At 43.3% G+C, this 13,862-nt stretch overlaps 1 protein-coding gene across 1 annotated transcript in view; it reads right to left on the bottom strand.

Moving 5' to 3' along the window:
• Window positions 1–4,292, bottom strand: part of EPS15 (epidermal growth factor receptor pathway substrate 15) — a 166,378-nt gene extending 162,086 nt beyond the window's left edge. The window contains exon 1 of the mRNA XM_012811472.2: window positions 4,142–4,292. Within this exon, the coding sequence (XP_012666926.2) occupies window positions 4,142–4,174 (33 nt within the window). The 5' untranslated portion in view covers window positions 4,175–4,292. The remainder of the gene's footprint in view (window positions 1–4,141) is intronic.
• Window positions 4,293–13,862: the final 9,570 nt, after the last annotated feature.

The following is a 13,862-nucleotide window of genomic DNA, read 5'->3' as shown; positions in this document are numbered from 1 at the left end:
AAAAAAAAAAAGAGAGAGAGAGAGAAAGTATATGTATCCTTTTTGTAATTTATCACTTTAAGCAAAAATCAAGATTCTTCTCACTTAGGTCTTACTTCTTCCCCCAACCCCCAGTGGTAAGGTAGAATTTTATTAGACAGAAAGGAATATACAGAAGGAATAAAAAACCACCAGAGCTTCTGGCAAAGAGGAAGACCCAGGTCGGAAAAAAATCTCTAGAGTCCTTTGTCTAGGGAAGGTCTTACTTCTTAATTGATAAAAAGAAAATACAACATCTAGCAAAAACAACTAAAATCAGGAAACACTAAGACTGTATAGCACTAAAGTACCCTGAGAAAATTACCACTAGATCTACAAGTCATAGAACATGATCTATAAAACAGAATGTTGTAAAGGTCCTTAGAGCAGCTAATTCAAATTTCCCTACTGGGATGAAAATTCCATGTTTTGTCACCAACCTCCAAGAATTAACTATTTTGTTCATTAGTAATCCTCAGTACTCAGAATATTTCCTAGCATATAAGGACTATTCAACAAATATTTATACAATGAATTTTAAACCTAAGAAAACAAGCCAGGAAATTTAACCCAAACCCATACAGTTAGCTGTTGGCAAAGCTGAGACTGGAACTAACGCTTCATTAGTCTCGTAACGTATCATCTAAAAAAGCATTCTTCTTTTTTTTTTTTTTGGTAGAGACAGTCTCACTTTATTACCCTCGGTAGAGTGTTGCAGTGTCACAGCTCACAGCAACCTCAAATGCTTGGGCTTAAGTGATTCTCTTGCTTTTGCCTCCCAGTAGCTGGGACGACATTCACCCACCAAAACGCCTGGCTATTTTTTTGTTTCTGTTGTCACTGTTATTTAGCAGGCCCTGGCCGGGTTCAAAGACACCAACCCCAGTGCATGTGGCCAGAGCTCTAACTACTGAGCTATGGGTGCAGAGCCTAAAAAAGCATTCTAGAATATAACAACTTAGATAATGTATTTTGGTGGCTGGGAAGTTGAAGGGTTGGTTGGCAGGCACAGAAAGAGGAAGGAAGGCATAAACTAAAACATTTCACGTTTTTCCCCAAAGTTGTTAGTTTTGCAAAAAGGCAAAAATTATAAACAAGACAATCCTCGCACAGTACCTAATACAAAACTGGTACTTAAAAAAAAACAAAACTGTTGAATGGACCAGGTGTAGTGGCTCACACCTGTAATCCTAGCACTCTGGGCGTGTGAGCTAGGAGGATCACTAGAGCTGAGGAGTTCAGGACTAGCCTAACCAAGAGTAAGATCCTGTCTCTGCAACAAAATAGAGAAATTAGCCAAGCATGGTGTTGTGCCCTGTAGTAATTTATGTATTTTATATATATATCTATCCATCTATATCTAGATATACAGAATGAATCTATGAACCTACTTCAAAATCATCATCATCTCCTAACCAGTGGCAGAAACTAACTTCACCATCTATTTAATCTGCACAACTGATATAGAGCCCTTTAGAATTTTCAGTCATTAATTAAACAGTTATTAATCACTTTCCTCCAGGCACTGAGGGATAGATAACTTAAACAAACGTCCCTGCCCTGAAAGATCTCTCACTCCTTATGCACATGTCTATGTGTGTGTGTTGGTAGGATAAGAGGGGAGAAACAAAGGGTGATATAAACAGATTAATAATGAATGTGAAACTAGGATGCACTGTTAATCTGTTTACTGGGCTCAAGCAGTTAACAAATTAAAACTAAATTTAAAAAACCACAAATCTCCAAAGTTTGGGGGGGGGGGGTTGTGGGCTTTTTTTTCCTCTTTTTTTGGGACACAGAGTTTCATTCTGTCACTGGAAGTAGAGTGCCATAGCATCAACCTAGCTCACAGCAACCTCAAACTCCTGGGCTCAAGCAATTTGTGCCTCCGCCTCCCTGCCCCTACCCCCAACAGGAGCTCAAATTACAGGAACCCACCATAACCTCTAGCTAATTTTTCTATTTTTAGTAGAGATGAGGGTCTCTTTCTTGCTCAGGGTGGTCCCCAACTCCTGAGCTCAAGGGATCTTCTGGCCTCAGTCACCCAGAGTGTTAGGATTACAGCTATGAGCCACCTTGCTGGGCCAAAATTTTAAAATAATAAAGAGGCACATTAGGGTATACTAACAACTGGAAAGTTCTTTTTTCCTGTGCCTCTACAATATATATCTCTGTGCCTCTTTGTCTCTTAAAATTAAAATGTTCCAAATTGACTTATTTGAATTACCAATAAAAATTAACCACTGATATATGTTCTCTGATATGTGAGACACAAGGATAATACCTCCTACTGATTCAGTATTTGCTGTGTACATGTTAATTAATACCTAAACACATAACCACAAGAACATATGTAAATTTTTAAGTGGTTATAAAACTGACAGAACCTAAAGCAATTCTCTAGAGACGAATGATAGTAAATAGAAACTAAAAACACAGTATTATACAGAGAAAATAAAGTACGCACACAAATAACTAAGAAGCAATTCTACAGAAGTCCTCAAGAGAACAAAATCTTCAAGAGGGGAAAACTGCCAGAATTAGTCAAAAGAGCCAGAAAACAACAGCCTGCCAAGACGGATCTTGTTTAATGCAAGTCACTAAACAGACTCACGGAAAGTAAATAACCAAAAGTCAATGTTGCTGTTCCTCAAATTTGAGTTTCAGGAGGACACTTGCAAAGAGATGTATGTAAACCATCACATTCCATGTTAAGGGATTTTTTTGACCAGGACATCCACCAAATAAACTCAGAATTGGGAAGCTGGAAAACAGACTTCACTTATGAGACTTATAATTCCTGCAAACTTTGACCTGAGGCACATATTTTTATGTGACTCCTGGTTCCTAAGAAGACACTTTCCTCTCCATCTTTTTATCCCAGAGTGCTAAGCAAAACATCCCAAAGCTTCTTGATTCAACAGAAAATTCTATTGCCCAAATGTATGCCCTATCCCAGTGTCAAAGCGTTAGAAACACCACCAAATCTAGGCCAAGATGACAGGGAGATCAGGCAGGCAGGTCCACTGGGGTGGGTCCCCACTGGGAAGTAGACAGCCACCAGCCTCTGAAGAGACCAGGCTGAGAAGGTGAGGAGGGAGCGAGTTTTGGTCAGAGAAGCAGGAAGAGACTGGCAGGTGTCTGTCACCTCTTCATCCAAGACAACGTGTTTAGATTCCAATTGGCTTTCTTTACAGAGAGGAATGAACCACGTTCTCAGAGTGATGTTTAGAGGTTTTCTGTAAACTGCAAGGACTATGGAGGGCAAAAAGGCAAGAGGCAAGACCTTGAGAACAGGTTTGGGTGAAGATTACCCCCGAACAAATGCTCCTAGGTCGTTCCCAGCACCAGGACTGGAGGAACCACCCCACCTGTTAAAGAGAACCGTTTGGACAGCGATTAGGGGAGAGCCCCGGGGGGCAGTTGAGTAGACAGGAGCAGGAAAAGACTGCATGGGGGTCTCTCTCAGAAGCAAGGGGGGAAGAGACTGAATTTAAGAAGGGGCTAGCAGATGAGGGACCTGGGTAGGATGAGACTTACTGGAAGCTAGACTGACTCATTAAACTGTTGGGAAAGGAAGACTTTCGCTGGACTCCGGTGGGCAAAGGCCAGTTTAGGGAAAGACCAGTTCGGAGGGGGCCTGCGCGTCCGGCTCGGGAAAGTGACTCTAACTGGGACGAGCGGGCTGCCCGGCCCAGAGGGTGAACCTCGTGCGACCCAGGGGTGAGGCTGATCCGCACGAGCTCAACAGGAGCTCACCTGGGGTGCGTCTGGCCTGGAAGCAGTAAACTTCCTGGGCGGGTCAAAGCTGACCGGAGCGAGCCGGGCCCGACACCGGCTGAGCGTGGCTGGGGTCACCGTCCCCGCCGGAGTGCGCGGAGGGGTCGGCCGGGGCTGGACGGCGGGGGCCGCGCGGGGCGGGGCTGGGGGCGCCGACCGAGTCGGGGCGGGGTCGCGGCGGCCACGGCGGAGCCCCGGCCGGGGATGGCGCCCTCCCTCACCCGGCTCACGCTCTCGCTCGCACACACCGGCCGCCCGGCCCGCGAGCCCGGAGAACCTGCCACGGCGGGCGGAGCGGGGGGCGGGGAGGGGGGGAGCCCGGCGGACGGGCGGGCGGCGTTACCTGTGTCAGGGAGAACTGGGCCGCCGCAGCCATGGTGTTTCCATCATGCACGGGAGGGGAAGGAAGGACGGGCAGACTAGGGCTCGGGGCGGGGAAGAGGCGGAGGGAGCGGCCGTAGGCGAGGCCCGGGCTGGCGGGCGGGCGTCTCCCCGAACTTCGACAACTTCCCTCCTCACGCCCGCCCCGCCCCGCCTGGCCCCGCCCGCCCGAGCAGGCCGCGGCGGCGCCCAAACCCCGGCGCCGGAGTGGGAGCGGCCGGATCAGAGCCTGGCGGGGGCCGCCTGGGAAAACCCGGCGCGGATATGTCATTAAGGCGGACGGGCTGCGGCGGCGTCTTCAGGTTGGCCTGGGAACTTTAGGAAGGTCACCTACCTATTCTGAGATTCTGCTTATGAAAAATGGGGGAAATTGGCTCGGTGCCTGTAGCTCAGCGGCTGGGGCACTAGCCACATACACCGGAGCTGGAGGGTTCGAATCCAGCCCAGGCCCGCCAAACAACTACAACTGCGACCAAAAAAATAGCCCTGGGTTGTGGCAGGGGCCTGTGGTCCTAGCTACTTGGGAGGCTGAGGCAAGAGAATCGCTTAAGCCCAAGAGTTTGAGTTTGCTGTGAGCTGTGACGTCACAGCACTCTACCCAGGGCTACAGAGTAAAACTGTCTAAAAAAAAAAGTCTTAGAGAATTATAAAACCATACTGGGTCCTGCTTAGGTGCCTGCAGCACTCTCAACTTCTCTTGTAGTACACCTGGCAAACTCCTTCCTTTCTCAGAACACAATTCAAATACCGGTATCACTTCCTTGGCAAAGTTCTTCTCTCCTCCTACAGTCAGAGTTATGTATGCTCCTTTTTAACCTTTATTCTCTATCTTGTGAAGTCCTCATCACCCTAATAACTATTTCACCCATCTACCTCTCCAGATTAAAAGCTCCTCAATGGCAAGAACTGTTTTTGATATATAGTAGAACCTCTGTAAGTTGACCACCTAAATGACTGTAATAAACTGGTCATATACAGAGGTGGTCGACATAAGGAACTGGGCCTACTGTACTGATTCATACATGTGGTGCACATCCCCTCTAAGAAAATTAGGTCAACTTAAGGAGGTGATCAACTATGGAAGTTCTACTGTATTTCTGTTAACATATCCTTAGACCCTAACATTGTAGTTTGTGCTTAATAATGGCCTTAGTTCCTTGCCTGTATTAAACACAACGCATCCTACACTTTCTTATGCTGCCAACCTTCAGCTGAAATAATCAGTTATATGAAATTCTCATCTTCAAAGATTTAGTTTATATGGCATCTACTTCAAGAAGCTTTCTGGGAACACCCCACTTCCAAATATGACCTTTGTTATACCTCACTATCCTTATTATAATAGTGAATTTATTATATTATGTCTTGTTTTTAAGAGTTGAGGGTTTGTCTGCACTCCACTAGACTGTAAAATCTTTGAAGACTCATTACTACATCTATCCCATGCTTTAGCCTAGCACGGAGTAGGCCTCAATAAGTGTATTTGCCCAGAATTGGTCTTTACTTTCTCAGCCATGGTGGCTTCCCATGATAGTAAAGCACAGCTCTATCAGGCCTGCACCCATAATGATTATCATAGCAATCTCTATTCAGTGCACTAAAAGAGAAAACTGAACAATACCCAGGAAGATTTTAGCCCCACCTAAGTTTTTAGATTTGTCATCCTGGGCAAACCATTCCAGAAATGCCCCCAGGAACTCCTAACTCTACTCAGACCACTTCTGACAAGGTCCAATCACAAAGAATAGGCCATGTAGGTCTGGTGAGCATATCGCTTGCCCTCTTTTGGCTGCTAATTCTCTTTAAATCAAGGGAGAAGGGAAGATACTGTTTTGTTTTGTTTTGTTTTTTAGAGGTAGAGTCTTATTCTTTCACTCAGGTTGGAACACAGTGGTTTGATCATAGCTTATTGCAGCCTCCAACTCCTGCTTTGAAGCTAATCCTCTTGCTTCAGCCTTCCAGTAATTGGGACTGCAGGCCCATGCTACCATGCCTGAAACTTTTTTTGTTTTTTGTCTCACTATGTCACCAGGCTGGTCTCAAACTCCTAGGCTCAAGCAGTCCTCCTACCTTGGCCTCCCAAAGTTCTGGGATTACAGGCATGAACTTCTGTACTTAGCCAAAATACTGTCTTAAATCACTCCACTTTGGTATGATTATCAGGTATAACTACAATTAATATTTCTACTGGCATTTTGTATTCTGCATTACCACATTTGAGCTTTACAACAGCTCTGAAAGGAAGTAATCATGCTCACTTTACAATGAAGTACCTCAGGGTCACAGAAGTTAAGTGATTTGTCCAAGGTTATGCAACTAATAACAAAAGCAGTAGAGTATCGTGAAATAAATAAGACTCAGATAAGAAGAACATGCAGGTTACAATCCTGGCTCTACCATCTGCTACTTGTATGGCTTTAGGGTTGTTGTAAGGATGAATGAGATAAGATATATGGAAGTGCCTAAGTTATAGATACGAGGTCTGACAATTATAGTTAGCAAACTCATCCTAGAAAAAGTGCTACAGGGTGGTGCCTGTGGCTCAAAGGAGTAGGGCGCCAGCCCCATTTGCCAGAGGTGGTAGGTTCAAACCCAGCCCTGGCCAAAAACCACAAAAAACAAATAAACAAACAAAGAAAAAGTGCTACCTTCCTCATTGATGAATATCACTTAGCCAAAATACTGTCAAAGTACTTAGCTAAAGTACTTTGAAGTACTCCTTTTGGGAAGCAATGCACTGAAGCCAACACCTAGTCCACCTCTCAAAGCAATTTTGGAACTTTTTGTGGAATGGCCATCAAAGCCATCATCATATTACCCTTGATGTCCTTAATGTCATCAAAATGTCTTCCTTTCAGAACCAGCCCCCGTAGCACAGTGGTTACGGCACCAGCCACATACACCAAGGCTGGTGGGTTCAAACCCAGCCCAGGCCAGCTAAACAACAATGACAACTGCAACCGAAAATAGCAGGCACCTATAGTCCCAACTTGGGAGGCTGAGGCAAGAGACTCACTTAAGGCCAAGAGTTGAAGGTTGCTGTGACCTGTGTTGCCACGACACTCAACCAAGGACTACATAGTGAAACTCTGTCTCAAAAAAAAAGTCTTGGGCAGCACCTGTGGCTCAAAGGAGTGGGACGCTGACCCCATATACCAGAGGTGGCAGGTTCAAACCTGGCCCTGGCAAAAAACTGCAAAAAAAAAAAAATCTTCCTTTCAATATTTCCTTTATCTTCCGATAAAGAAAAAATTCATTAAGGGCCAGATCAGTGAGTAGGGAGGGGTTCCAGTACAGTTATCTGTTTACTGGCTGAAATCTCCCTCACAGGTAGCACCGTGTGAGCTAGTACATTGTCCCAATGCAAGACCTCATATCTATAACATTAGGCACTTTCATATGAGTTGTTAGCCAAGATTTTTAATTAAGATTTTCCTGTTTCTCTATTGAAGTTTACTTGGTATTTTCTGCTTCTCATAGTCAACAGACAGTTTTGATGCACAATTTGACAAATTTTTACAATGTTATCATCAGTTCTGCTCATTACTAGCTGCCTTCACCTCTTTTCATCAGTGATGCTTTCTCTCCCCTCAGAAAAACATTTAATCCATTTGTACACTGCCATTTTCTTCATGGCATTATCCCCATAAACTTGGACTAACATGTCCCCGGTTTCACTTCCACTCTTGCCAAGTTTAACAAGAAATTTATGAATGTTTGTTCACTGCTCTAGTTGGAGCTCCAACGTTCTTGTGGTACCCAAAAACACAACAATAATGAACATCAATCAGCAAGACATCACCACATGTTGGGATGAACAAAACCGTGAGGCACTGACACACCAAGGTTATGGAACCTTATCAAGTTGTTTGTATAGTGTTGTCAACGTTAATTGTCAGACCTGGTACATAAATTATGAAATCTGAAAATTATGGGGCAAGTTGCTATTGGTAGTACATTTCACTTACTGTTCAAGGGATTCTTCCAAACTATATGAGATCTGAGATAGTATTCTTGGATGAACACAGAAGAATTCCCGCTGCACAGAGATTCCTGAAAAGGCAGTTCTGTGTGGCAAAGGGAATTGGAGTCACCGCGTGACTCAGGCAAACCATTCATCCTGAGCCTCAGTTTTCACATATGAAAATTTTCCAAAGTACTATGAAAAATATTGAAGAATGTAAGGAATTATTGTTATAATTTATATATGATTTAAGTTAAATCAAAAATAACATCTTACCTCGGTGCAGTGGCTGGCCCCTGTAGTCCTAACTACTTAAGCAGCTGAGCCTAAAGTTTGAGTTCAGCGTAGGCAACAACCAAGACCCTGTCCTTAAAAAAAAATAATAACAGGCTCGGCGCCCATAGCTCAGTGGTTAGGACGCCAGCCACATACACTGGGGCTGGAGGGTCCAAACCTGCCTCGGACCTCCTAAACAACAATAACAACTACAACAACAACAACAAAAATAGCTGGGCATTGTGGTGGGTGCCTATAGTCCCATCTACTTGTGAGGCTGAAGCATGAGAGTCGCTTAAGCCCAAGAGTTTGAGGCTGCTATGAGCTATGATGCCACGGCACTCTACCTAGGGTGACATAGTGAGACTCTGTCTCAAAATAAATAAATAAATAATACCTTGTATTTTTATAGTACTGCTTTCCACAGTTTATAAAATGTTTTTTTTTACAGCATCTAGCACAACTCCTGATTTTTTTTTTTTTTGAGACAGAGCCTCAAGCTGTCCCCCTGGTTAGAGTGCTATGGCATCACAGCTCACAGCAACCTCCAACTCCTGGGCTCAAGTGAGTCTCCTGCCTCAACCTCCCAAGTAGCTGGGACCACAGGCACCCACCACAACGCCCAGTTATTTATTTGGTTGTAGCTGTCGTTGTTGTTTGGCGGGCCTAGGCTGGATTTGAACCCACCACCTTAGGTGTATGTGGCTAGCACCTTAGCTGCTTGAGCCACAGGCGCCAGGCCAACTCCTGATGTTTAATAGCTACATTATGAAAGTCTGTTCAATTAAAATGAACATTTCATAACATGTATAATTATTATTGGGATCTTCACTTGTCCCCTACTTTATAGATTAGAAAATCAAAGGACAAATATTTTATAAATAACTTGTGTAAGAGCAACTGAAAACAGCTTTAGGTCTTGGTTAACAAAAAATAAAAAGAATCAGATACCATAGCAAGGAAAGACTTGCCTAAAATCATTCTATGAGAATTGCTCCAGTAATTTATAATGGCTTCTTAATAACTTGACATATGATGGGGAGAGGGTGCAGGTCTATAGGAATGGGAGTGATAGGCCAAACTCCCCCCCCCCCAAAAAGACCTAGAACACCTGATACTGGTTTTTTTATTTGTTTTTTTTTTAATGACACACGAATGACAGTTTGCAACTATGTGTCCCAGATCTCATCAAAGCACTGGGTCACATCTCAAATCTATTTTAGGAGAGTAAAATGTAGCTAATGGAAGATATGTTATGATCTAATTCATTGTAACAAGAATGAGTTGCATGGAACAGACAAAAAGGACTTGTCTGTTTTTTCTGGGGCAACTTAACGTCTCTGTGTCTCTAGGCCTCATATTGCTAATGTGTTCATTAAAGGTAATAATATGTACTTTGTGGGGAAAGTATAATGATTAGAGCCCATGCAGGCCTATCAGAAAGTCTGGCCTGGCCTGGATGTTCAATAAGTTATAGCTACCAAATACCATTCTTGAAGGTCACCATTTAACTCTCTGCCCCTCAGGCAACCCTCCAATAATTTAGCTGGGTTTTGCAGATACATTAGTCACAAAAAGAGGGGGTGCCTTGAACGGCTGAGACACATAAACTTGTCATTGGAAAAGTAAATGGTCACTAGGTAAACAAAACTGTGTCTGATGACTTAAATCCGGATGTTAATAACCAAAAGTTGCTAATTTCATTTAATCCTCAGAACAACCCTGTTGAGATTATTTTAGTCTTATTTTGCAGAAGAGGAGTTTATCCAAATTCATAATGACAAGGCTGAGAATTATACACATCTCCTGACTCAAATGCCTTTCCCTAGGGCATGTTGCTAGTGTCCTGCAAACAATTAATCACCACAAGAAGATTTGATAAAATGGTGCTGTTGAACATGGAAAGCTGAAGATGAGGCTCTGGATTTCTGATAACCCAGGATGAGCCTAAAGAGCAGACCTTGACCCATAAACAGCTTTGTCCTCAGCCATCTTTCTAGCCTACTCTAACGCCTTCCTCCTCCCTAACCCATCCTTAAAGGAAATCACAACTACTTTTATTTTTTTGTTAGTTTTCCAATTTTGTGGAGGTGACTATCCTGTCAACTTTTCACAAACACTACACATCTGCAATGTCAGCATTTAGAAGGTTGAGAAATGCAGGATGATTAATTGAAACTACGAGGAAAAAAAAAAAACCTATGAGGAATTCTCTGAATACACAGAGAACCAGTTTATTTATGTGAGACTTTGAGAAGGGTCTTCCCTATAAATGGTGCTAAGCTATTAAAAAAAAAAATTATGCTACAGTTGTAATGGTAATCTGGAGCTCATGCTTCCAAGCTGCTGGTTTCATAAATATAGCCCATCATTGTTCATGTGGGCCCAGGGCAAAAAGAATATGTGAGACTACACAATAATAACAATTGTGCTACACAAATAACCATCTCTGTGCCAGGGACTGAGCCATGAAAAGAACAAGCAGCAAGAGATTTTTAAATGCCACACACACCCAGGGTATGATAGGACAGTTTGAAATTGTCATCATTGCTGACTTCAGTGCAGTGAGATGTCCTCGTAAGAGCCTGCATTTAGGACCAGAAAGGCCCAGGTTGGTCCAGTTCAGTCTCTGCTGCTTCTTTGTTTGTGATTTTGGAGAAGTCAGTGAACTATTCCAAGTCATGGTTTCTTCTCCTGTAAACTGACAGTAATAACAGCATCGACATGATCATACTATTATGATGAAGTTACATGTGAAAGCCTTATGCCTGGCACACAGCAGACACTAGGTAAGTGTTAACTCCTTTTTCTTCGTATTGGAGAACATTTAGGGTTTAAGTAACTAGAACACAAAGACAGAAATAATTTTTTAAAGGTTCTCAGTGGTTTTCTAAAGCTCGCTTAATAAAATTTTAAATAAAATGTCTATATCCGATAGTCATATTTATTGAGTACCATAGAGTAAGGGAGATTATTACATTTATGTCTCCAAAGTGGCATTGACTTCTAGTGAGAAAGCAAATGCAGTTTTACACTCCCCCCGTTTCCTTCCTTTCCTCTCTATCTTTTAAGAAAGGTCCTGGAAGATACCAGAAACAAAAAAAGAATGCCAGAAGAAAGAAAATATTTGCACTCATAGCTGCCATTTCTTTCATCTGAAAATTTCAAAGCATTTTCTCTGTAAGTAATTACTAGTTCTGCTTAACATATGTGAATGCTGTGACACCATCAAATTAAGAAGCTTGCCCTAAACACAAGGCAAGTCAGAAGATGGGCTACAGGCAGAACAAAGCTGTCCTGTTTGTCAGCCTTGGGCTCTAAAGTAGGGCACATGAGAGTCAACTGAAAGCTTCGGATAACCGGGAAAAAAGTTGGGGGAAGATTCTCATTCTGTAACTTGAATCAATGTAGTAATCAGAGTCAAATTGACTTCAAATCTCAGCTCAGTCCCTTATAGGCTGCAAAGCTTCAGTTATAGTGTAAACTAAGTCTTAGTTCCCTTTTTCTTTAAAACGAGGAGAAAACTTCTCAGGGTTTGGGGAAAGTTAAATGATGCAACTTTTGTCAAAGAGCCTAGCTCAGTGTCTGGCACATAGCAGGTGCCGATGATGTTGGTTCGTATAATATATTCCCCCACCATACACATAATGATGAATAGACAGCTCTTTCAGTCAAAGATTTTCTAAGCCATAATCACAGCTGTGTCTCAGTGTAAAACCATGACTGTCTATTGAACATCTCACATCATAACACCAATAGAGGATGCCTTGTTCAGGCCTTCATTACTTCTCTTCCTTGATTCTGTGCTGTCTCTCACAGCCCAAGTACAATCTACAGCAAGTTCTGTTGGCTCAATCTCCAATATCCAAAATACCTTCCAGATCTGATCACTTCTCCCTACCTCCATGGCTACTGTCTTTCTCCTGGACCACAGCTAAAACTCCTTAACTAATCTCCACGCTTCCGTAATTCTGCCTGTGTCCAGTCTCCATATCCTAGACAAAAATTAAAATAGAAATCAGATCTTATCATTTCCCTGGTTAAAATTTTACGGGGATTTCTCATCAATCTCCTGAACATTGCCTACCTTGAGGCCACGTCTTTCCAGGTGTGTGCAAAGCACAGGAGAGCAAAATTATTCAGGGCATGCTGTGAGGTTTAGTGGAAGGAAGCACGGTAGGGGTGGGAGGTGGAGGGGCTAGGGAGAAGGATGGAAGAGGTGTTAGGAAATACCCAGAGGGAATCATCGCTGAGCCAGAAGAGAGAAAAATGGATCTCTCTGGAGATTTTCAAAGGTGCAAGATCCTAACTGGAAGCAATGGAGGATCTTCGTTTTGTGTGAATGGTGTTTTCAAATTAGTGGACAGGATTTTTTTTAAAAAACTCCGTCAGGCATCTATTCTTCCCTTTCTAAAGAAAGTTAAGAGTATTTGGCATAGAGGGACTTAACCTAACAAATGCAATCAGTGTAACCTAGTTTCTTGTACCTTCGATGAATCCCCAACAATAAAAAATTAATAAATAAAGGGCGACACCTGTGGCTCAAAGGAGTAGGGCACCAGCCCCATATGCCAGAAGTGGCGGGTTCAAACCCAGCCCCAGCCAAAACTGCAAAAAAATAAATAAATACATAATCTGTGGTATATGTATACCATGGAGTACTATTCAGCCACCAAAAGGATGGAGACTTTACATCTTTTGTATTAACCTGGATGGAGCTGAAACACATTTTCTTTTTTTTTTTTTTTTTTTTGAGACAGAGCCTCAAGCTGTCCCCCTGGGTAGAATGCCGTGGCATTACAGCTCACAGCAACCTCCAACTCCTGGGCTCAAGCGAGTCTCCTGCCTCCGCCTCCCAAGTAGCTGGGACCACAGGCGCCCGCCACAACGCCCGGCTATTTTTTGGTTGCAGCCATCATAGTTGTTTGGCGGGTCCGGGCTGGGGATTCAAACCCACCACCTTAGGTGTACGTGGCTGGCACCTTAGCCGGTTGAGCTATAGGCGCCGAGCCACTGAAACACATTTTCCTTAGTAAAGTATCTCAAGAATGGAAAAGCAAATATCCAATGTACTCAATACTGATATGAAACCAATAGATAAACAACTACATGCCCACATGAAAGAGAAAACATAAGTATAGTCTAGTGGGGGAGGAGGAGGGGAGAGAAGGGGGAGGAGAGACGAGGGAGAGGAGAGGGAGAAGCAGTTGGTGGGATCTCACCTAAGGGGAACAATGTGAGGGTGTTCAGCGTGCCCCCTGGGTAAAGGGCTCAATTTGAATTTTACCTTAGAGATGAAAATAATGTAACCTAAAAATTTGTACCCTCATATTAATCTGAAATTAAAAAAAAAATCTTAAAAAGGTGGGGGCAGCGCCTGTGGCTCAAAGAAGTAGGGCCCCAGCCCCATATGCTGGAGGTGGCAGGTTCAAACCCAGCCCCA

This window comes from Otolemur garnettii, unplaced genomic scaffold (genome assembly GCF_000181295.1).
Source record: "Otolemur garnettii isolate 467f Iridium unplaced genomic scaffold, OtoGar3 scaffold00159, whole genome shotgun sequence".
NCBI classification, from domain to species: domain Eukaryota; kingdom Metazoa; phylum Chordata; class Mammalia; order Primates; family Galagidae; genus Otolemur; species Otolemur garnettii.
Note: the sequence above shows the minus strand (reverse complement) of the source record. Positions and strands in the feature narration are given on the sequence as shown.